The 24861-nt window shown below is 40.1% G+C and overlaps 1 protein-coding gene across 3 annotated transcripts; it reads right to left on the reverse strand.

Annotated features, from left to right (window-relative positions):
* Window positions 1-337: 337 nt before the first annotated feature.
* rnpc3 (RNA-binding region (RNP1, RRM) containing 3) lies at window positions 338-21042 on the reverse strand. 3 transcript variants are annotated; one of them, XM_037757507.1, is made up of 16 exons: window positions 20889-21042; window positions 19160-19316; window positions 19024-19071; window positions 18767-18876; window positions 18220-18309; window positions 16196-16307; window positions 15466-15534; window positions 13917-14059; window positions 13533-13658; window positions 13041-13168; window positions 9493-9678; window positions 6307-6401; window positions 6040-6098; window positions 4163-4295; window positions 859-936; window positions 626-698 (listed from the first exon to the last, which is right to left on the reverse strand). In XM_037757507.1, exons 2-15 carry the CDS (start codon window positions 19310-19312, stop codon window positions 868-870), a joined length of 1521 nt encoding a protein of 506 aa, XP_037613435.1. In that variant the 5' UTR covers window positions 19313-19316; window positions 20889-21042; the 3' UTR covers window positions 626-698; window positions 859-867. The 3 variants fall into 3 exon arrangements, with proteins under 3 accessions (XP_037613438.1, XP_037613435.1, XP_037613437.1); XM_037757509.1 differs by having other exon boundaries at window positions 20780-20922; XM_037757510.1 differs by lacking the exons at window positions 626-698; window positions 20889-21042 and adding an exon at window positions 338-401 and having other exon boundaries at window positions 19160-19312.
* Between the last annotated feature and the right edge of the window lie 3819 nt (window positions 21043-24861).

Genomic DNA, 24861 nt, shown 5'->3' on the forward strand with positions numbered 1-24861 from the left:
AGTTCACCCTCCCAAGGTTTACTCTCTATAATCACACAGATGGGGCCAGCCAGGGATTGTAAAGGTAAGCTAACCCAGTCTCTGCAATTTCCCACAGACTGCAGTCTGTTTGGTTTGTTTGCCGTCTCCTCAGGACTGTGGTTTTTCCACTGTGTTGACAGCCCACCATCTGCTGCAGAGCCAATCTAGATCTCATATACCTTCCCCAGTCTGTGTTTGCTCAGCGCTGTCAGGACTTTCAGTTCGGGACTAAAGATAAGCAGTTATGATAGTTTGACTGAAGTGTGCCCACAAATGGTGACATATGTTTGATGATTGGAAGAAAAAATGACGAAAGTTATCTTAATAAAATAGTTTTTATTTAGTAATAAATGAAGAAGACGACATCTGACGACCATCACCTGAAATTCAGTCAAACAAGGTAGAGAGAAGTGTAAAGAGAGGTTTGAGGGACTTTAAAATAGCACAGGTTTACAGAGTCTATGCTAAACACGCATATTGTAAGAGACAATAAGCTACAGAAACAAAGCATGGTGCGCAGTCCTTTTAAATTTAGACTACAATGCATATTGTTTCAATGTTCCAATTGTGCCACAATAACTACAAATAAACTGCCCCCGTTTTCTTTTTTTTCCAAAGGATATGCCAGAATAAGGATACAAATGGTTCTGCTGGGCCACAATATCAAGCCTTGGCATCTTGAGTAAATAAGGTGTAAACACAAATGTAAAAAGAAAACACCATTAAAGGAATAATAAGGCTTGCTCTATATATATATATATATATACACAGAACAGATGACATAAAGAGAAATCTGTTTTTATTTCAATATTTTCCCTTCTTTAGTGTCTCACTCACCTGCTGGGTTCATCGTTGTTTGGGTCCTCTCTTGGTAACCGTGTTGTCTTCTTTTGGTCTGGCAGATCTGGCAAATTGCTGTGAATGTATAGTTAAGGTCTGTAGGCAGCAAATGTTTTTATTAAAACGGCAAAAGGTTTACTCTCACTTGATTAAGCATCTTCTTTTTCAGGCAAGGACTTTGAGCGTCTTTTAAAGAAGCAGTAGGTAGAAATGGAGCAAATATGATTTAAAAAAAGTTATTTTTATAAAACAGTCACTATATCCTGACAGTAGTGCATGAGACAGGTAATGTGACAAAAAAATCATGTGCCTCTGTGTCCTCCGGTACTCCTAATGGCATCTGCAAGATTTCGCAGACCGGAGGAAAACAACCAATCAGAGCCGAGCTGGAGCCTTGCCGTCTCTGAGCAGCTGTCAATCACTCGCAAACTCCGATCAAACGGTCAAACTAGGCAGCGCTGATCAAATATGAATCAATATTCTGCTACTGTAATGCCTATGCGAGAAATAGGCATTACAGTAACAGAATATTGATTCATATTTGATCAGCGCTGCCTAGTTTGACCGTTTGATCGGAGTTCAAAACACAGCTGCCTCCGTTGAATGAACAGCAAATACGAACGCTCTCTCTCAGAAATGACCTGTGATTTGTCAAAGTCTTCCGTCACGGGCTAGATTTTTTAAAGCCTGAAAACAGAGCCATGAGGAGGTGCAGAAGTCTAGTTTTCTCTCAAAACACTTGAATTACAATATGCTGAAAGGTTATTATGGAATTTCTGCCCAATGATGCCAAAAACATTCTGCTCCTTCATCTGGTCCCATTAGTAATCTCTACTACTACAGATGTATACCTATCGTCCTACAAATGTTAATAAAGCAATAGCACCTCAGAAAATATACACCAAAACCACAACCTCACTGAAAAGCCAATTTCAGCTTAAGGCACAGGTTCACAGACGGATATTTGACGTCATACTCATATACGATGGTGTTGTACTCCCAGAGTTGTATGCAGCAGCTTTAAGCCACAGGGGCCATCTTCTTTGTGACACTTGCCAACTTATATGAATTTAATTTGGGAAAAGGTCGCAGCTGTTTGCTCATAAATGCCACAAGACCACTGGCTAAAAATGGACTTTTTAAGAGCTTGGGTCTGAGTTTGGCTCACATACTCAGTGACGGCTACTGTCATTCACACAGATTGATCCACTTCACCCATGTGACGGGTTGAGTAAAGGGGGAGGAGCCAGATGTGTGAAAGGCTGCCGCTGTAGTGCAGTCTCTTAATAAAGCTTACATTCCGTGCAGGTTTTTTCTCCCAGCTCACTAATTTTAGTAGCAGGCTGTTTGAGGATTCTCTGGCAAGTGTCATACTGCGGTCTCTAGCTAGCACTGAAAAAATCATTATAGGGACTCTAAACTGGGACCGGCTGTCCTCTGCCTATGACTGCTTAAAAAGACATCTGTACCAAAATGAACCTTACTCGACTTTTTGATGCTCCAAATAGAACCAACCCCTAGAAACAATCCGAGTCCACCGTATTACACATTTTGAGATCTGTTTGCTCTACCTTTTAAGCACACTTGCAGTAGTGTATTTTCAGACTTTTTTTACTGCAACACCAGCAAAAAAACACATAAAATATATATAAATAAAATTCAAAAGGAAAAAAGGAGCTCATCCTGGCTAGCTGCTGGATGTCACCATCCATTTAAAGTTATAATCCTTGAGATCTTCATGAAATGCAACAGCCATTTAATGTATTTGCATTCAGTAATTACTTCTCTGGATAGTAGTTTTTTATTGGTAGTGGCAGAGTCTGCTAACCTGACCCACGAAATGGTTCGTTACACAGAACCACCTGAGAAGCAGCCATTGGAAACTGTTCGGAAAAGGGCAGGCACTTTCAAAACAAACTTGGCAGGAGATTGGATGAACCATCCATCAATCAAACTCTTGCCGGAGCCAGTCGGGAGAAGAGCGAACACATCTTTTCCATCGAGAAAAGCCTTCAGTGACGTTCTTTGCTCTTCTTTCAATGAAGAACTACTCCAGTTCTGATATAACTGATGCTATTGCAGCTACGCTAACCTCTTCATGCCCGTAGCTACCAGTAGCTCCTCACAGGATGCTGATTGGTCCGTGCTCTGTCTTGCAGGCCGCAAATGCATTATTGAAGCCTGACGAGATGAATTTTGGCGTGATATGTGACCCCGCAATGCTCGCGTGGTCTTGTGACATTGTAATAATCCAGCTGCCGTGCAAGGTAAGGCGTGTGCCGTTCCAACTCTGATTCCAACACGGATTCAGATAGCGTACCCAAACAGGAGGGATTCGCCCAAATTTATCTAAGTGATACACAATTTTATAGCCCCTATATGAAGCTAATATATTTGCTAGACAGAGAAAAATGTGCATCCAACGCACAATGCCTAAAAATCTATAAACCATCAAACTCCAGTTAGCAAAGCAAATATGAAGCTTGTAAACTAACCTGGCTGAATGGCGACTAAATGATAACCGTCACCTTACCTGGAATACAGCTACATGACAGGACAACATCTTCAACTAAATGACATCACAGACTTCGCTGTTCATGCTCTGAACTCAAACACTACAGTAATATGCTAGTTGGTTACGGGATGCACATTAAAACACCATCAAAATCAATAGCCTTGTTCTATTAGACAAGTTCAAAGGTTGATGTGCAATTATTGGTGTTGAGCTGGGGAAGAGCAGGTGGTGGTTCTGGGCTGCCAGAAAATTAGTCCTCATCCTCCTGAAGTCACAGAGGAACTAAGCCAACAACACATCTGTGATGGGAGGTGTCCACCTAATAATCACCACACACCACCTCCTAACTGCCCCTTTATGTACAGTGTGTTAAGTGCATTGGTATATACCAGGTCTAAATCTTTCTTCTCTTAATTGGTCACTTGTGGGATATACTCTCCACATACTATAACATGTTGTGTTCATATCTCCTAAATGCAATATAAAAAGGCCTGATATGGGACAGGAGGTGGATAAAACACAACAAATGTGTTTCAGGGCAACTGTTTGCTCCAGGTAGATGAAATGTGTCTCCACTAGCAGCTCAAGTTTGCAAATGAGCATTCCTCTCATTTAAATAGATTTGTCTGAGTAACTGATAATTAAAAAATATCGTAGCAGTAAAAAGAACCACCTATGTGGTCCAACTCCTCCAAATAACCGAACCCTAGCAACTAAGCCTGGATTTCTACTCCTTATAAAATCTTGTCCTTGTTTCATCTTGTGAGAGAAGGAAAAAAAGGATACAACGACGAGGGGTTTGTCATAGAGAACGTAGCCGTTGGTCTCCCGCAGGGCTTTCTCTGCACTCTGCTCAGCGGGGAGGCCTACGAAGGCCTGGCCTTTCATCCGCCCCTCCTTCATTAACACAATGTCAAACCTGAGAGGGAAAAAAAAAACAAAGCACGGACACATCATTATCACTCCAGACTGGTGTTACAAGAGGAAAATGTTATCTGCTTCTGTAACCATATAAAACAGCGGTTGTCAATCATGTGTCACATGAGACCTTGCAGGTTTTATATTCCAACATATTGATTTTACTGATGTGCAACTTAAGTCAAAGAGAATCACCAATGTTTCAGTGCAGAGCGTGCAGGCTGGTACAACCTCTGAACACTATATTAAAGCTAGGCTGGTAATGTATTTTAGAAACATTTTGTTATATGTGTTGAAAGTTTCTTTACATCCTGACAGCAATTAATAATCAAATGCTCTGACAAAAAAAAATAAGAAATCTGGTATCTGGTGGCTGTCGCAGGACTGTAATCAATTTATGCAATTCTTTAATTCGGCCCAAATAAAATGATTGGATTGGCTACCTACATACCTGCCTGCACTCTGCCCATGCACTCATTGCACGACACCGGAGTCTTCTACAAGCCGCTGGTTTGACAGCTGTGAGGACCAACAATAGCCATGTTTGTTGTTTACGTTCATTACGATAATTTTGGGGGATTATTTTTTGACGGAGGCCCGAAGGGACGGGCTGTCAGTGTATAGAGTTGTGCAGGGATGACGTATTTTTGTAGGCCAACCCGAAAGTTAGAATCACACGGGTTCCCTCGACAAAAAGGGTTTGGGATTATTGCAGAAAATAAGCTCTGTGGCAAACAAACATTTATGATACTTACATGTTTTGTTCCGTGAGATAATCTCCACAAATGAACACCCCTTTTATAATTTTTGAAGCGTATAGGCAATTTCCAGAAGTAAAAAGCTAACGTTAGGCTATAAATGAACTACACCACGGTCGTATGACTTCATGTCACCACCACTAGCCTAAAGACGCACTAGTGTTCGGCGTGATGATGTTTAGTAGTCTCACGTAGCCACTTAGCAACTGCCTTTTTGAAGACACGTAAAAGCTTCAAAATTCACGAGTGGGGTATTTATTGATGTATCTTATGTTGTAGAACAAAACATTAAAATCTCTTCAGCTTGTGTTAACCACAGACTTTATTTCAGGCGTCTAACTAAAAATCCATTAAAAAAAACAAAAACATTGACTTCCCGACGGGGAAACCAGAGGTGCTAAAATGCTAACTCATTTCTGGGATTAGGACTCATTCCTGTAGCACTCTACTGCCGAATTGGCAGATTTATACTACTTTCATTTTGAAATAGTTTGCAACACTGGGCTGGGTGTTTCAGTTGGATAATAATTTAAAACGCTGTTTTTGTGTGAAAACGATTTGGGTCCACATCTCTGCTCACAGTGAAACACCTGAACAATAGTACTTAGAGACGGGTTACCAGAGGACAAACTGTCTGTCTGGCTGAGTTGCATCTTCCCGTTTATCACCTACATCTGTGTTCAGAGTCTGGCCCTCTACTCAACATAAGCTCGGTCTGATGACTCAAGTGGAATATTCATTTGAAGTACTGCTGATGCGCAAACATAAAATGTCCCTCATGATCTCTATGTCAGGTTAGATACTTATTAATAACACACCACACTGTCAGCATGAATTACTAAAAACTCTCAAAGGAAAGTGACAAATTGCTGGAGTCAAAAATAGCTCATGAAGATGGGATGGGGGTGAAGTGACACGCAATGCCATGTCGATAAGAAATGAAGAAAAGAAATAAAGTCGAGATCATCGGGATCGCTGGTTACATACATGTTTCTCTCGGCTTCTGACGAAGGGTTGACGTATCTCCCATAGATGTACTTCAGGTCCTGGAAGACAGATGATGAATATCAGGAAAAGTAGTCAATATATGAATCTATTATCTGTTAACACCTCACTGCAAAATGTAACTTTGACATTTAATAACACAGAACGACATATGACGGCATGTAATGTTCTTCAAGAATAAATGAAAACTCCAGAATAAGCATCATATCCAGTAAACCAAAGTGGGTCAAGTGCTATAAATGTACCTACTTTCTCTTCCACTTGCTTTGCAATGTTCTTCACGTACAGTCTGCAGGTTGGCTCGCCCGGTTCATAGTTTTTAAACACAGACATCCTTTTTATCTCTGTTTTAAAAGAGAGAAGAAAAGAAATATACACTTGATGCAAGGTGCATTTCAGAAACAGGTACAAAGAATTCATCACAGAGCTGCCCGTACATACATAAAAGGTAAATTCTAAGTCATTGCAACTCAATACCATCCACTCAATGATTTATTTATGGCAGAGTGGACTGGAGAAGTAGGCTAAGAGACGCGCCGAGACATTAAAGCAATGATTACGTGTTTGATCCCAGCACCTAGCAGCCAGTCCATTTTAGATAGGACTTGGACGTATCTCTGTATTTGAATGGAAAACGTGTCTGAACATAGTGAGTCAGTTGAAGGAAGAACAAGGAATTACACTTAAAAGTACTCTGGCTCAAAAAGTACACATAGTAAGAAGTAAAGATCAGGGATCCATATCATATTCAATCCCCCCTATGAGCATTTTTACATTTTAATATCGCAGCCGATTATATTCATTTAATTGTGGGAATCCAAAATCGTGATCACGATTAATATTCGACTAATTGTGCAGCCCTATGTTATTGTATAATATTATTTTGTTCTTAGATTTACATTACACAAATAAGTTAAAAAAAAAAATACAACTATCTTCAAATGCAGATTTTGTTTTCACAAAAATGGAGCTGCAAATGTCATTTTAGTTACCCATTAATACTTTTCTAACATAGTGGAAATACAAATGTTAATGGATGTATAAATATTGATATCAATTGTACTTCTTTTCACTCTCTGTTTGAAACGCTGTTTGATTGGTCAGCTGGCCCACTCTGTTGTGATTGGTCAACCGAACCAAACTCTTCAGACTCTGCTCCAGCTCCGCTTTAACTAGCTTTGTTTGAGGGCCAAACTAGCCGCTAGGCAGGTATTATGCAAATGTGTTACTTGGTGACATCACCACGTTACTTCTATCAAAACGTTTCAGGCAGTTCAGGAGCAGTGTTTCTGTGGTGCAGAGTAACTCCTTTTGGACTGGACTTTGTAACTTTGCAGACCTTTTACATGCACAAAAAACTATATAACACACTAAAGGAAAGGGAAAAGCACGAACGCATAATAGATCCTCTTCAAGTTGGTATTGCGAGCTTGTTAGCAAACAGTTTGGCCTATTTGGACATTCAGAAGATGTGAAACAACATTTACATTCATGTTGAGCCGTGTTTCTGGTCACCTTACGAAGGTCGGTCAGACCTTGTTTTTCGGTCTTCATTAACTGCTTAAGAATATATCCTATTTATTTCTAACTATAGCTATTTAGCTGCTAAATGTTCCACTATGTTTACCAGCTAGTCGGCAACTTTGTAAGCAACCCATTTAGCGCCAAACCACAAACAGTTTATTCAAGCCTTTTTGCTAAAAACATCTGCTTGAGTCTGGAAATGGCACTGATTATAGTGGTGAGACTGACTGGTGAAAACAGTAAAACCAAAACAATGAGCTGAAAAAGGCTAAAATGCTTTGTAAGGCTGAGGGGAACTAAAGAGTGGGACAATATTTCTCTGTGGTTTGTCACTACGAGCGACCCCTTCCATATTACACAGTAATTTGATCCATTGTTAATATAAAAATATTGATTAGAGCAGCTTAAACTCGTGAATTAAAGTGCAGCATGGTTTTATTCAGTTAAAGTGCTCTATTGACAATCCTTTGCTTTAAGAACTGTAAGAAGAGAAAACTCTAAGGAAAAAATTGACTGACAATCTCAATTAAATATTGACCAACAATCTCAGTAATGTTGGTTGGAGGTTGACATTATTTGGCCTGGATATAAAGGTAACAGATTCAGATGACACTATATCAATAGAAATGATCAATGTTAGGATTACATTACGCCACTGGGCACGGTCCAAATATAACAAGACACTGAAGACAGGCAGCAGCTAATTACCTACAGCAGAATGTGCCATTCCAGAAAGCCAAACAGCTATTTTACATCTCTCCTCGGTCCTTATCATCCTGGGGTGATTTTAATCTTAGAAAGGTAATGCTGATGTTTAACTTTTTTAGCGCAAGCTCCTCTTCCTCTGAGGGATCTATCAGTTTCTTTTGTCAAGTTGGATTCTCTGCAGTTGGCACTTTTCTTTTTTGTTCAGCCACGACGGCTCTCACTGCTCACACTAACTGACAAATTTCTCTAATATGCATTTCAAACAAACCGCTGTTGCTGCTTCTATTCTCGTTACATCGCGTCTACACAGGACAGGATGTGTGAGAAAGACGAAGAATGTTATTAATGAAAAATGTGAAAGCTTTTTTTTTTTCTAGTTGGTATGGTCACCGTTCTACAGGATCAATCCGCAATACAAACATTATTATTAACACTTCTCTGACCTGAAACATTTAGTCCTTCCTGTTATTCAATGATTTTTTCTACATTTTGAAAACTAAAGTCTAAGGTCTGGTTTATTGATTTCACTGTCTGCGTATTTGTAATCCGTATGTTATGCACAGAAACCTTGCACATTGAGTCCAATGCGTTTTTATCATTTTATTCATTACCTTAAATTCGCAATACAAGACAAAACTGAATGAATTACATGGGTGCAATGGATAGCGCTAGTCCCAAACGGGGCTAATGAATGAACGACATTCGCAAGAAGTTATTGTTTAGCTTTCAAGAGCTCAATCACTACTGTCTACTCTTTCCTACATCCTTTGTTTTGCCCACGATTTCCGAGCTGTTCTGCAATCACCTGTCACAAATTAAATAAATTCCACATCTCTGTGTTCTTTTATTTCTTTATCGTAAGGTGCTTTGTGCAGGGAGATGAAGTGAATGTTTATCAGATGTCATTTTGGATGACGATGTTTGCACGTACGATGTTTCTGAGTGGTCAAACAACCCTTTTCTGCCTTTTAACGGATGCGGAAAAACGCAGAAAATCAAATCTGTTCCGAAAACTTTAATGACGGACGAAAGTTTCGGAGTCGTCGTGTGAACGTGACTGGCGCAACGTGAGGTTGAATTTATTTTTAAACATGCGAAATGTCAGCCGAAAAATGAAGACATGTTCTGTCTTAAGGCCGTTGTTTGGACCAAGAACCTTCGCTGCTGTAAGGGGACAGCGCCAACCACTGAGGTCATGCTTACCATCTCTTGACAGCCGTCCTTTCTCCAGCTCCTTCCTGGAGATGACGTCTGAGGGGAGATCATCCTCGTCGTCGCTGTGCTCCTCTTGCGGTTGGGATGCCTGGGCGCTGGGATAAAGCTTCCCAAAACCCTCAACCTCCGCCGCCTCCTGACTGCTGCTAGTGGTGAGCTCCCTTTCATCCACGTCTGAAAGAACACACAGGTAGCACATTAAAAAACAACTTGTTCTCAAGTTGTTACTACATTAATTTGGGCAGCAACACTGGCAGCAGCTATTTCATATCATGTGCCACCAAGTTGGACGCACATGCGTTGCTGGGTTACTTTATGATAGAAAACAGGAAGAGGACTCTCTCCCTCCAGCACAAATACAGATGGAAGTTTTTCAAAGTGTCTAACAACAGCAGATGGTGAAGTAATCACTTCCACAATGTTTACCCTCTTCAGTAAAACCAAACAAGCTCAGGATGGGAGAGTGGAAGCAAATCCTCTCGGTCACAATTAGTTTAACTTATTGATTGTTTAAAATTTCTAACCGTGGCATCATTAGAAACTGATTGAGTGGAAAATATTGATTTCTTTGCCGAGGTTTAGTACGATAAACGCCGTCTTTTTGTCAGAAATAATGTTTTAGTTACGTTGGTTGATAGAAGACGGTCTCAAGAGTGAGGCATAAGCACATTCATGTCAAATAAAGAACTGTAATCAAATCTAAATCCATTCCTGTTTTGCAAACAAGAGTTTGAAAGGCAGTGGGAAGGATAACTCTGGCAGACTTTTGAGGAGAGAATGTATGTGCACACACACACACACACACACACACATTGTAGATGGAATTACTAAGAGCAGTGAGCCTGTACAAATCTGAGGAGAAGGGAAAAAGCTTGTCATCCACATAAGGTGTGTATGTGTGTGTGTGCGCACCGGAGCAAGAAGTGTTGGGGAGCTTTTCTGATACACTCTCGGCAGATCACTGCTTTCAAAATTATCCTCCTCCTTATCTGTCCCCCCCACCTCCCCTTTTCCATTTAAATAGCTTGTTTATCGGATCACACACCCCTCCTTCCCCAAAACAAGACTAATCCAAAAAGCCACCTGTCATAGTTTATCTCTCCCCTGCCTTTAGGAAATCTTTTGTGTTTGACTTTGAGATCTATTTTACTTCTCAGGGGCTTGCCAGGGAGTGAAGTTGTAGCTAGAGAGAAGGGAGATAAGGCAAACAGGGAACTGCACAGCTGACAAGTAACACAGGCTGTGCCCCCAATGACATTTTCTCATACAGATAATGGGAAAACCTTTTTGGTGCCAGTTTTCTGCTGTGATATACTGCTGTGCAACACTTGGCTCTGACTTCAGCCATGGTAAGGGCTTTAACTTATGTCAATAGGAGTATCAAACCACCCCCTGCTTCAATGTGATAATAAACATGATGTATAGTAATAATCAAATCCTTACGGTGCCTTTCTTGCTCAAAAGAGGGGAGGAAGTGCCCTTTTTTATACAGATCAGCCCCCCCTCCCCTCCAATGTATGTGCAGACTGTATTGGTCTGATTTATTTTTACTAGCCAATTGTGAAAAAAAAAGAAGCTTTTTGTGTTACTTAAAGGGAAAATTGTCTATGTGTTGATGGTGAATGTGGCCGATCGTAGCGATAAATTCCTCAGTGCGTGCTGTATTAACCGAGCTGAGTCCGCAGCTGCAAAATCTGTTGTTCTTCCTGCATCCAGTGGAGTCGTTTGGCGTGACTAGAGATGCTAATTCAGAACTTATTTTCTGACCGATAGCCGGCCCTCGTTAACCGATCATTAACCGTTAAGATTAGTGTCTTGCATCCAGAGGTGCTGTGGTTGAAGTGCCTAACAAGCTGCCCAGCTGCAATGATAACCCCAAATTCACGAACAGGTTAAATCCATCATTCACCACCAGCTGCAGTGTGTGCGCAAAACAGGCAACTGAATCCCCAGTTCACCCCTCCCTGTGAGAGTTACTGGAGCAGCCACGATGTTGCGTTGCATTATCGTGGACACATGCAGCCACTTTCCCAGTTAAGTCTCCTAGTTTAGCTGAGAGGTTGTCAGCGGTGTGTCTGCTTGGAATTCTCTGTCAGGGAGTGTTTCTGCCAATGTATCGCAAGCCCGGCGGGCAGCCGTGTGTGTGACGGTGAGTATGAAGTTAGCAGTACTAAAGCTGCAACGATTAATCAATTAGTTGTCAACTATTAAATTATTCGCCAATTATTTTGATAATCGGTTTGAGTAATTTTTTTAAGAAAAAAAAAGTCAAAACTCTCTGATTGCACAGTCTTAAATGTGAATATTTTCTGGTTTCTTTACTCCTCAATGACAGTAAACTTTCAGTAAATCAACAGTAAATCTTTGAGTTGTGGACAAACAAGACAATCGAGGACGTCATCTTGGGCGTGGGGAAACACTGATTGACATTTCCACCATTTTCTGACATTTTATAGACCAAACAACTAATCGATTAATCGAGAACCAAAACAAAACAACAATGAAAATAATCGTTATTGTCATCCCTAGACGTGACAGTGACATAGTTGGATGCAAGGAAGAACAACAGACTTTTTCAGCTGGGATTTGTACAGTAGGCTTCGCATCACGGTGGCCAGGGGGTGTGCATGCTCTAGGTGTAGCACTGTAACAGTAGCATGCACTGAGGAGTTTATTGCTTCAATTGACTAAATTTACCATCAACCCTGATTGGACATACACATAAAAGGTGCCGAATACAATTTAGCCTAATTTGCCTTATGTGCATCAGCACAAAGTTCCTTCCCAAGATGCAAATAATCAATATCTGATTAGTGATGGTAAACAGTGGATATTAATTGAACGCAAAACTGAACGATTAGTAGATTAATCCATTAGTCAGTCGACAAGAAAATAATTAAAACAATTAAATACTAAATATTTGCTGATTCCACCCACTATTTTCTGACATTAAATAGAAAGTGATTAATGGATTAATTGAGATAATAATCCCACAGTCAGGGGAATGAAAATAATTGTTAGTTTGGGACCTAGTTTCAGTATATCTTATGAGCTCAACACAAATACTACAGAGATCCCAGATCTCATTGATGGGGCAAGAGCAGACCTGATTTGACTATGGTTTATGTCAAGCAAGGTGATATCATAAAACCCAGAGGAAAACTTTATTTTAGTCATGATTAGTGATAAAATGATCAGTAAATTGATTACTCAATAACTGGGGGATCGCTTTAATCGCTTTTCTAAGCACAAATGCCAAATATTCACTAAATCTAGCTTCTTACAAGAGAGGAGTTGCTGCTTTTCTCTGTTTTATATCATTGTGAATTGTGTATTTTTGGGGTTAGGAACTGTTGTTCAGACAAAACAAGAACTTTAAAGATGTCACATTGGGCTTTGGGAAATAGTGAAGGACATTTTTCTCTGTCACCAAATGATTAAAGAAAAAAAAGATCAACAGGCTACGTAGTTATGAAATAATCATAAGTTGCAGAAAGTGGACATCTGAGGTCAAAACAGGGAAGCAGAGCCCTTACCTCTGCCTTCATCACCGCTTCCTTCCACTATGGCCGCCACCTCTGGAACCGAAATGAGGAATTCAATTTTCTTGTGCCCGGCGGGGTGGGGCTGCTCGAACACATCGGAGGGCTGCAGCACTGGAGCGCTGAGGACAGCAGAGACAATCAGCACTCAACAGCAGCCTCTAAAAAGTCCCCACAATAAACCCGGCTCCTGAGCGGCTTAAGGGTTGGGATATTTTGTTCTGGTCAACCAGAGATATTTCCCAGTCCGCAAACGTGCAGCCTGGAGACACTGAGGTGTGTGTGTATTTATAGTATAGAAACAGAGTTTGTGGTCCGTCATTAAGGGAGCGTGTGTGGTGCTGAAACAATAAGTCTCAGAGCCACAAAAGGCTGTCTTTATGAGGAAGACATATTGTCTGGAGGTTTTGGTCCTCCTTTTTTCAGCTGCCTATGAATACTGTGTATGCTTGAGGACTGTGACATGCATGAGTGCCTTTGGTGTACCTCTGAGAGTCTGGTTTGGGAGCATAGAGTAGATCCTTGATCTTGGGCTTCTTTCTCTTTGAAGCTGTTTTTGGTCTCAAGGGTCTCTTGCATGCTTGGTTGACCAGGCCCATCAGACGAACAATCCTGAAATAAAGCAAGCATAAGGAATAAGGGAAAACATTTCTAACTTGGTTAAAACAAAATAATAAAATCGCCCACCTATTGGAATTTAAAGATATTTCCCTTTAAGCCTCTTGTGTTCCTAGAAACATTATTACATCTGAATGATACATTAACACACTGAATCGACTGGCAGCGGCAATACGATGCGAAATAAAATGAAAGTCCTTTGCTTGGTGAAAATGTTTATACAGAGATGAGCCCTCTCTAACTACTCCTCACCTCTCCTTGTCTTCATCGTCCCCACTCTCATACTCCGATTCTTCTCCACTGGACAGCTCCATCTCCTCCTCTGGTAAAGGAGGGTAGGCAGGAGGGAAGGGAGGAGGCATGGGGATGGGTGGAGCAGGAGGCATGAGCTCAAACTGCAGGAAACAAAACAACATGGCTCAGCTAACGAATGCCTCTGGGCTCAACTGATGAAGTCTTCATGAACGTAGTCTTTGCTAACGTACCTCATTTAAAAAACAGTGCGTAGGATCCACACTAAATGTTTGCGTAATGCACGTACTCCAAAAAAAGAGTAGGATTTATAAAACCATGCGATCGCCTGCCAGTGCACAATTTTCTTTTATAAATCCCAAATCAACTTTTAAATGTGCGCACATGGATCAGCCTCATATCCCGCCCTTTACACGCCCACATTTAACCATAAATGGTCAATCTCATGAATGCTAATGCAGGAAGACCAAGAGAACAATTTTTCTGACACGGAAATAGAGGTGCTTGTTGGTGAGGTGGTCCCTGAACACTCGTTCCCTCCTAATTCTTCCATTCACGTTGTCCTCTAGCGGTGCCAGTGCATCCTTCATGCAGCAATACGCATCACGAGTGTCATCCTAATATTGATATGTTCACAGCAATCAGACCGATCGCTTCACAACTTGCCAAAATGATAGCAAAAATGATCATGCACTTGGCGTGCATTACGATTAGGACTGATAAGGATGTGGAGTATAACTATTGTACGCGAGCTGTCACTGTCTAATTTACACAATCCATATGTGCAGGTGGTGAAGATGTGACCAGAGCACACATAGTGTGTGTGGCGTACTTGGTGATACAGTATAAGCACAGTATTAAAAGATATTATGAAAACTATTGACGCTCTGTTGTGCCCTTCTTTAATGCTATTTGATGTTATCTTGGATTTCTACAACCGATGATGGTGATTTCATCAGCTGCGGTGCGCTCCCCAGCTGACCACGATAAATAGAAGTAACATATCAATAAAAAATAAGTGGCATATCCAGCTACTATTGCACTTTGTAAAGATATTATTGCACATTTCCTTATTTAAAACTATTTCAGCTTTAGTCCTATGCAAGGAATAAAAGCTTGTCCACCGTCTGCCTTCAGTACTCAGGGCTTTCCATGTACTTTCACATAACCTAATGCTCATACATGTGCTTCTGTGTATACAGTGAGGACAATTTATATTTTTACATTTAATATTTAGCTAAATATCTGCACTGATTTCAGTAAAGGAAAAGATGGTTAGTGGCACAGAAGTGGTCTTTGAGGCGATGAATTGCCGCAAGAGTGACCAAAACAAGCCAGAGAGTTATTAAATCAATAAGGTACTGATGGTTGAGGGTCCTCTAAAGCTGGTAAACCTCAATAGTTTAGTTCCTTCCTTGGACACCTCTGCTCTGACACATTTGAATACTGGCCTCTTGTTTAACATCAATAAATCCTTACCAAACCATCTACAGACTATTCGGCCATTAGCCTGTCCTCCGTTCTCCAACAATAATGTCTACAATCTTACCATGGGGGGTCTGGCAGTGATTGGGCCAAACGGACACGGTAGATTCATCTTGTTCATCAGATGTAGTACCTGTATAATTGGAGACATGACTATTAGAACAGTGATGGTTATATCTAAAGATTCATACCAAAAGCCTGGTGGGAGCTGGTAATATAAATATACTGCCGCTCTCAAACAGGCAGCCTGTAACTCGGGCTCCATATGTAAAACAGATGGCAAGGCTTTTGCATTTTCATTTAAAATACAAGGATCAAGGTGAGATTGAGGCTGAAGTGAGATACCAGCGGCGAGGCTGAGCATGAGGGCGGCTTCTCCGCAACCCACCAGCACCACCAAGACGCCAACGCTGGAAGTAGCAGCGATGGAAATCCAGGCGGCACGGCTCCCAGGGAAATGTTAAACCCATAACTCATGCCTCCCACTTATGGTTTATTATTAATACTTGCTCCCCAAATTGAAATTTAAAAGGCAAATGTTTGCTGTTTGATCTTTAAGAGGTTGGATGCAGTTCAGAAACCAGTGGGATATTCGTATTTCCATTCTACAATAGGAATCTGACGGCTCCAAATGTTGTCATATTTGCATTTTTTGAACAAATTCCCACTTTCCAAAAAAGGAAAAGTACAAATACAAGGACAGAAATACAACACACAGATGACCAACATATGCATATCAAAGACGTGCAGGTATTGAAGAATCAGATGATATAAAAGAAGCGGTATTTACTCACTTGAACATAAAACTTTGGCACACTCATGAGGACATGTGTTATATTTGTCAGAATGCCATTAGAAGGTGGTGGGTATAAATATTTCAAAGTGGGATTCGATTGAAATTTCAACCTGTAGGAGAGGAGAGAGGAAAAGACAACATTACTTAAAAGGAAACTCTGCAACTCGCTGCCTTAAATACAAGCTCCCCCTCACTTAACAGCTCGCAGAATATGTCAAAATAATGGAGACACATGAATATGTGGTCCAGCCGGTGGGCTCTAGCTAGGTAGCTTATTCTTTAGATGACAAGCACTCAGCAAACAAAATGTGAAACCAAGCCATTAAGGGACGCTGGGGCCAGCATGCCATGTCAGCACCAAAGCTTATCCTCGCGTAATAATAACTTTTATAAGCCAAGACTCTGAGGCCTAATAAACAAAGACTTAAAGTGGGGGTACACTCTGTGTTGTCTAATATGCCACTTGGCTAGATGACAAAGAAATCTGTTAGCAGTTCTGCTGGGACTGAGAAGAATAGTGAAAACGCAGTAGGTCAGATAGTTAAATAGAATACAGGGCTGCAACTAATGATTTATTTTAGATTAATCTGTCGATTATTTTCTTGATTAATCGATTAGTTGTTTGGTCTATAAAATGTCAGAAAATAGTGACAAATGTTCATCCCAGTTTCTCAAAGTCCAAGGTGATGTTTTTAAATGTCCTGTTTTGTCCAAAAACCCAAAGATATTTAGTTTAATATGATATACAACAGAGAAAAGCAGGAAATATCCATATTTGAGATGCCATTTCTGCATGAAAAATTACGTTAATTATCAAAATAGTTGCTGATTATTTTTCTGTTGTTGTCTAAGTCAACCAACCATTGCAGCTCTAGATTAGGCTATTGTAAGCAATGTTACAAATCAATGAGCAGGACTTACATAATATTGGATTTTCATATGATTTTTATATGAATTTGATGAGATACATTGATTTGTCAGGATTTTTTAATCACTGGATTAACTACATTTCTGTCCGGTTATTGTATTCATTGACAAATCCAGCTTTATAGATTATATATCATATATCAACTTTGTGATAAACAATTACATAGCCAATGATAGAGGATTTTTTTAATTATTTTTTTTCATTCATTCATTAATGCAATGAAGGAATTGCTGCACCATAAAAGCATTCAAAAACATTTTAATTTTGGAGGTAATTCACGACAATGCTACTTTGCTTCTTTGTTTTATCCCAGAATATATTCTTGTCTGGATGAAAATGTCTATTAGCAGCACTTCAACTGTAGGACACCAGAATTATCTGCTGCTGTACACAATATGAAGAGAAAAAAATGTATTTGAGTAGACGGGTATGGAACCCAATCAAGATATCTCATTAGAATTCATTCACATTATAAAGGCTTCTGATGAACAATCAGTGTAGTATTGATCCGTGCTACAAATACACACTCTGCATCATATCAGGAGGTGGTGAACACTACTGGCTGGTCCAAATTTTATTTTAGCACAAGGCGGGATAGACTGTCAGTATTGGAGCAAATGCTATAAGACCACCTGGTCCCACCAACTGTTAGGGAAGACGGCCTGTCAGGCGGCCTGTCAGGCGGCCTGACCATCTAATTGGACACAAGACCACTGACAGCTCTTGACTATTGCTCTCAGATTCTCATCCAGGTTTATTGTCAGCAGGCCTCCAGGCACATAAACTGACAACACCAGGTTTGGACAGCATGTGTCATACATGCATATTTTAATTGTATATAGTATCAATTGGGTGGCTAATGACTTTGTAATGGGAGATGGGGCCTGTTACCAATCTGCAGAATGTAATATAATCATTTTGTTTTAAACACACAAGACTGGGCGAGAACAAACACTAGCCTGCTGTGTATAACTGAGGCAACTCTTTACCAGCCAAAAACAAATCATGAAAACAGAATGCCTCATCTCATTCAGCAATTCAGATATCATCACAGAGTACATAAAGATTAGCTCATATCAGCATTCAACACTTACCCAAGGCTTGTTGCTATGCCTGTCTCTATGAGGGGAATGTTTGGTTGCTTGGTTTCCTGTTTCTTCTGCTCTTTCCCAATACGTTTACCACTGTAGAAAAAAAAAGTAAACATGTTACAAATAGGATCCAACTGCAGCTTTCACCCTTGATTATGTATTGAATAATTGTTTTAATGCTAGTAATTCAGTTCAGCTGGGTGTTGAGAACATGCTCACACTGAGACTGAATCAGTTTTACTCTAGCACTAGGTAGAGATTTCAGTTCACAGCAGTTTTAAATGTCATTTTTTTTTCCAGTTGGGAGTCTGGTCAATCTGATTTGTGTTCAATTGCCAACTTATAAATAAAATCTGTGTGGAAAATGATTTCTTTACTGTGGGGCTTTCAACAGGATCTTAAGACCACACAACAGATGTCAACGTCTGGCTCTGTCTCACAGGGAGGTTAACAGTCCATACATTTGCAAATTGCAAAAGTAACATTTCTGATAACTACAGTTTGTGCAGGTCAACAGTGTTTCTTAACTCATATGATGAAAGCAACTTACCTGTCTGACACTGGTGGGTCCTTCAATACTGTCACGTGATCTTGGCCTTTCGCAAACTCCGCAACAAGTGTTTGATCAAGAATCTCTAACTGATGGAGCCTGCTGAGAGCCTAAAATAGATGGAACGGGGATTGAACATCATACAGGACAGCTTAAGATACAATTAGATTTAGTCTAAATTACTTTTAGCAACAAGTGTGTGCACGCAAGTCTTTGTAAAATGTCATATAACTAGAAACACTGCATAAAGAACTCACTTTTGCTGCTGACTTCTCACTTCTAAAGGTTGCAAAGGCTGCATGTTTCTGTGGAGAGGGAAAAGCTTGTTCAGAATGAACAGTAACTCAAATGAATTCTCAAAAGACGTAAAGGCTTCAGTGAGGCACAACCTACCAAACGACCTGTGTTGGAGAAGACCCTGACCGACTCAGCTCCAAAATACTTAAAGAGATCCTTTTTCTCATCCTGGCTGAGTTCAGCTGGTAAGTGGCGGATAAGCAGAGTTTTACCGCCGTTTGTTTGGACCAGGTCCTCATTCTTGTCCATTTCCCTGTAAAGGACAGCAGGCAGAGAGGTGCCACAGTTACACAACACAGAAACAGTACGGAACAGTCATAAATATTCACAGAGTTGGATCATCTTCATTGTTACCAGTCGTATTGACTACTGGCATAATATCAGAAAGAGTGACCAGAACAATAGAAACATGAAGAACAAAATGGGAGTGCTGCAGGGGGTCAGGAACTCAGGGGTTCACTAATATATATGCTAATATATACAGTATTTTGATATGTCTATTGTAATTTGCACCACCAAATGAAAATCTGCTCAAAGATTGTAGGTCAACCCCTTGAGAAATTCTATGAATCAGCCCATCATAATAACATATTAAGGCTGGCTAACACCATCATCTCTGACCCCAACCATGTTTTGAACAGTGAATATCAATTGTTACCATCAAATTGATTTAATAAGGTTAGACTGAAGCACTCTTTTGTGCACCAGTCAATCCTAAAACTAAATATGGAGCCTAATCCCAGATCAAATGTACGTTGAAGGGCCCAGAATATCGTCTTCTGTGATCGTAATGTTTAAATGTACGTATCCTTGTTTCTGGTCTTTGTCCTTTTTGTGATGTTGCAAATGGAGCTGCTGTGATGCTAAACAAATTTCAGACCTGTCTCACAATAAAGTATTATCGTATCATATTTTATTGTTTCAAGTGGGTAGCATTCTCATGTCATGTGACTCGGGTCACATGACCCCCTGATGAGTTTTTAAATGTGAACTCCTGTTCACACCAAACTACACACCCTGATGAAGGTTGGTGGGTGTTATCCATGTCTGAATAAAGGGTTTTTAATTCACAATCAGAGTGCCTCAGATGTTTTCCAGACTGCCATCCTATACCACGGACTTCCTTTCAAAGTAAGCTGGACAGTCACTGTTTTTTATTGTTATTTGCAGTGTACAGCAGCAAAGGGGATAGTGCAGAAAACAAGATGCATCAGCTAACACAGTAAAAAAAGAAAGAGCTAAACAAAGTGTAATAAAATATGAACCATTTAAATAGAAGGAAGTATAAAAATAGGAGCAGTATATACAGTATTGACAATAAACAGACTATTAACAAAATTGCACAGGTGGGAAATTATAGTGCACAGTGAGAATGAATGAATGAAAGAATGAATGAATGAATGAAATTTCACCTGGAAATATCAGGTTATTGTCAGTTTTTGGTGTGTAATTGTATTAACGTTCATTTATCGTAAAACATTAGCCATTTTAAAAGGAATACAGCCGAATTAAAGAATGAATTCTGACGATGTTGTTAATATCTATAGTCCTGCTCTATGAGATGTGCGCGTGTTTCTATCAGCAAAACAAAGTTAAAACACCATTAATGTGAATGAAGCCCGTTACTATGACTACGCTGAGCTAGCTCCAGTTAGCTCAATGCTAACCTACATCTAAACGAAGCTTAAGAGCAGTAAATCCCCGGGCTGACTCTACCTCTTTACTTTTCCGTTGTCAAAGTAGATTGCCTTATTAAATGCAGCCACTATAGTATGAACAACTAACTGTTTAAGGGAATAATCAAGAGCTATCTTTGATAACGTACCTGCCTGCTGCGGCTGCAGCTAGTAAACATGACCACTTCCGGCCAACTCGTCTTCTTCGCTGGTTTCAGGGCGGATTACAAGTAGCACCGCCACCGCCCCCTACTGGACTGGAGTGTGACTCTGTCTCCAGTAACATTGGTTCAATCTACCACCAGTGATTGGTGAAACTAACGAAGCTTCCTCTAAACACTACACACACAGAGCTGTGCACCTGAAGGCTACTCCACTAAACAGCTCTACACATTACAAGTTATAGTTGTTGTCTTCCACCAGCAGGTGTCAGCCTCGCCATATGAAATAACAGCTGCTGCAGCAGGAATGGATCTGACATTTCAAACTACTGTATGTAGGTTAAAATTAGAATACTTAGTTTCTCTCTTCAACCACAATATAGTTTTAAATATATAATAATAATTATTAGTTATTTTTTTAAAAACATTTTTATTTTTTTTGAATATAATTATTAATTAAAATATTGTATATGTACGCTTAAAAAAAGAAAAAAATGGAAACACTCTTAAGTACTTGCTGCTCATAACATCATGCCACAAACATGTACATTCCGTGATCATGTAAAGTGTCAATGTCTCCAAATAAAAATGAATTTAAAAAAAATACAAATAATTAATAATAATATAATTTGCCTTTCTCTAGTTCTACATGAAAATGGTTAGATTGTTTATTAATCATATAGAGATTTAAAGGGATCGCAAAGTGATAAATGTACCACCTCTAGCCCTGAGGTTTCTGTTGGGTCAATGCAAATCTATCAGTAGGCTATCACAAAGATTGGGTACCAGTTAGAGAAGGCCTGCCCTCCTGTCCAGGCTTATGAAGGCCTTCAGCTTCCCATCCCCACCCCCCGAGAAAATCTCCCCTTTACACTTCTCGAGATGCCTCCAAATTCCAGGCCAAATGAAGCCCTTTCTTTGAGGAGCGACGCAAGGGCATTCCTCATCAGGGGGACACAATACCCCCTTTCACCGTGGCCTGGCTCTGAAATTTCACAGGTGATGGGAGGAACGGTAGACACTCGATCCTCCTGCCTCCCTCCGACGTAACGCATTAGACTGAGGGAGAGGAAGAGAGAGATGGGGGAAATGAAAAACGAGTTGTCTGACTCAGTTTCTATTGACTGGTCTGACAGTAATATTTTGGAGGATAAAGCTGTAAAAAGCTGATATTTTGTACCAATAAAATCATCAAATTTGACAACTTTCATGACAAACTTGACAGCACTAGATCTTATTCTTAATAAAATGCCAGTTCCAGTCTAAATATCAATCTAGTGAAAGAGTTGAAGGGAGAGCGGTTGCACTATAAGTACAGGAGAAGTGTAGAAACTGAAAGTGCAGTTTCAGGTGGCAAAAAGACAGAGGAAGGGCTGTTACTGCCTCTGTAGGCGAGCCGAGGTAATGATTCTGTCAGCAAGACATTATAAGTGCAAAGCAGTCACCCGGATGCATACTGATGTTTGTATTTTTAGTCATTTAGCTGATGCTCTCATCTAGAGAGGCTTACCTCACATGTCAACAGAGTCAGTGTTCTTATTCCAGTCAGTGGGCTTTTATTATAAAGATCAGGATGTTCTTGATATTTCATTAGAAACACAAACTGATTTATGTTTTTTGGAGAAAGGCAATAAGCACACAATGTAAAACAACAAGCTTCCCTCAGGTGGCAATCGGTGAGAATATGAGATCTACACTATTTCTTTTAATTTTGTCTCCATCTTTGGTGCACTGCACTTTCAGGAAAACTCTCCCATTCAAACACATGCGCACATATAAACTGGGAAAAAAAAGTTCGGAAACTTGTGTTTGGTCGATTATTTCTCTGTTGTTACAATGCTAATTGGCATTGTATTTTACATCGTTGGAAAGCATGTTTATTTACCTTCGCAATGATGCCCAACTTGTAAGGATCATGCATTTGTGGGATGAGCAGCACGGCTGAATATGCGGGTAGCGCCCAAGAAGAATTTGCCAAAATGCTCAGCCAATGGTAAACAGTGTATTCTCCTGTTGGAATTGACTCTTGTTTTGAGTTGTTTGGTGGATTGGATGATTGAACTCTCTTTCAGTAACAAGGCGCAAACAAGACATATTGGCTATTTTACACTTTATTCATTTAATACACCGTCAGGAGCCTCAGTAGCGGTGGAAGATCCATACGCAGCCACAACAGCCTGTCACCTCCTCCTCATGCTGGTCACCAACCTGGTCACACATTGCTGTGGGATGGCGTTCCATTCCTCAACCAGGATACGTTGCAGGTCAGCCAGCATGTCTTTTTTTTTTATGATAAAGCAGGTTTAAATGATGTATAAATACTGTGGAATTATTGAAACCCTCAATCCATGGAGAAATAACACAGCATTTTCAGGCAGACAGTATGGGGAAAATAAAGTTTTTTATTTAAATATTACTGCATGTAAACATGTTCTAGCAGAAACATAAAATACAAGTATGAACCTGAAAATGAGCATAAAATGGGACCTTTAATGCTTAAACCTGATTAATTTTTAGCCCACTGGGGGTTGTAATCATAACATTGACATAATGTCACCCTATAAAGTTGATAAAGTGGCCATCCAGCAGACTATGAGCAACACTGCATTCATATGAGATGCTGTGTAAGAATGGCAAGCAACGTTTGTTCTGTCTGTTTTATGTTGACAAGACCCTCATGATCTTATTTTATAGATCCTATTTTGAGTCTGTTTTAATTTTTTCTTTAATCTGTTGGGACGAGAACCTCAGCATCAAGTTCAAGAGTGCTCTATCCAGGATATTGAAAGTGAGCAGCAAGATCTTCAGAGCATGCTCTCCGACTTAGCGCTTGAATTCGCCAATCTTGCAGATCAGCATTTGACTCCAGAGAGTCTATACGTTGGCCGTGCTCGGTTACTGCAGCCTGGGTGATGTTCAACTTCACCTCGAGGGCTGTGAAGACTGTCTTTAAATCAGCGGAGATGCTAGCTCTGTGCTCCTCTAGCAGGCCTGCCATGTCGGCTAAGCATGAGATAACGCTACCACACACACTCGGAGCTTCGGCATCGCCCTTCCTAGACTTCGCTGATTTTGTTAATATAGCGGGTACTGTTCAAAAATATGCTATTTAAATCTCAGGGGTTATGGAAAAGTACTGTTTTAGAGTGAATTCGCGGGAGAGCGAGGCCAACACGCCTGAGGCCAACATTCCAGCGTCACCGGAAGTCCCCCGTAAAAAATACTCTAGAATCTCAACACTGTAATGCACAATCAAACTGGACTATCAGAATGTGTAAGTTGCAGTGCTGTCACATGAATGTATAAATGATTCAAATTACCATAAAGACAAGAGAAAAACTAAAACGGAAATTGAATCTCAAAGAAAAGTATTCAAACCACACAGAGAACCATAAGGAACAAGGTTTTGGGCTTTTGAAAAATATTCTCCCAGGTCTTGGGAGTCAGGAAAAAAAAAATCATTCTAACCAACACACATCAAAAGATATTAACATTTTTTACAGAGAAGTCCTGGTGTTTTTCTGTCTGTTTTTCTATAAAAAGTTAGCTGTACAATCCCTCAAAGCAGTTCCTGTCAGCAGTGACCCAGAGCTCCTTGTCTGTTGCTGCGGAGGATACTCTTCAGCAGCCTGTACAGTACAGAGATTGTGTATAACAAGTTCTTCCCTATTGCATTGTGTGTTACTGTCCAGATCGCCATAAAAACCAGTCATGTTAGCATCAGTTAATCTAACTGTAGCTCAACTGTAACATGATACAAAGATTAGTTTGTGGTGGTCACATGACTAACTTAGAAAGAAAAAATAAATATTTGAAATGAAAATGTAAGTCCAAACATTTTATTCAATTTTCAATTTTTTTTATTTATGCAATATTTTTTTTATTTAAAATGTACAGGAAGAAACATGGCCTTATGTTTCTTCCCGTACACCCGAAGTAAACCCTAACGTAAATATGAGAC

Source organism: Sebastes umbrosus, chromosome 21 (assembly GCF_015220745.1).
Source record: "Sebastes umbrosus isolate fSebUmb1 chromosome 21, fSebUmb1.pri, whole genome shotgun sequence".
Classification (NCBI taxonomy): Eukaryota; Metazoa; Chordata; class Actinopteri; order Perciformes; family Sebastidae; genus Sebastes; species Sebastes umbrosus.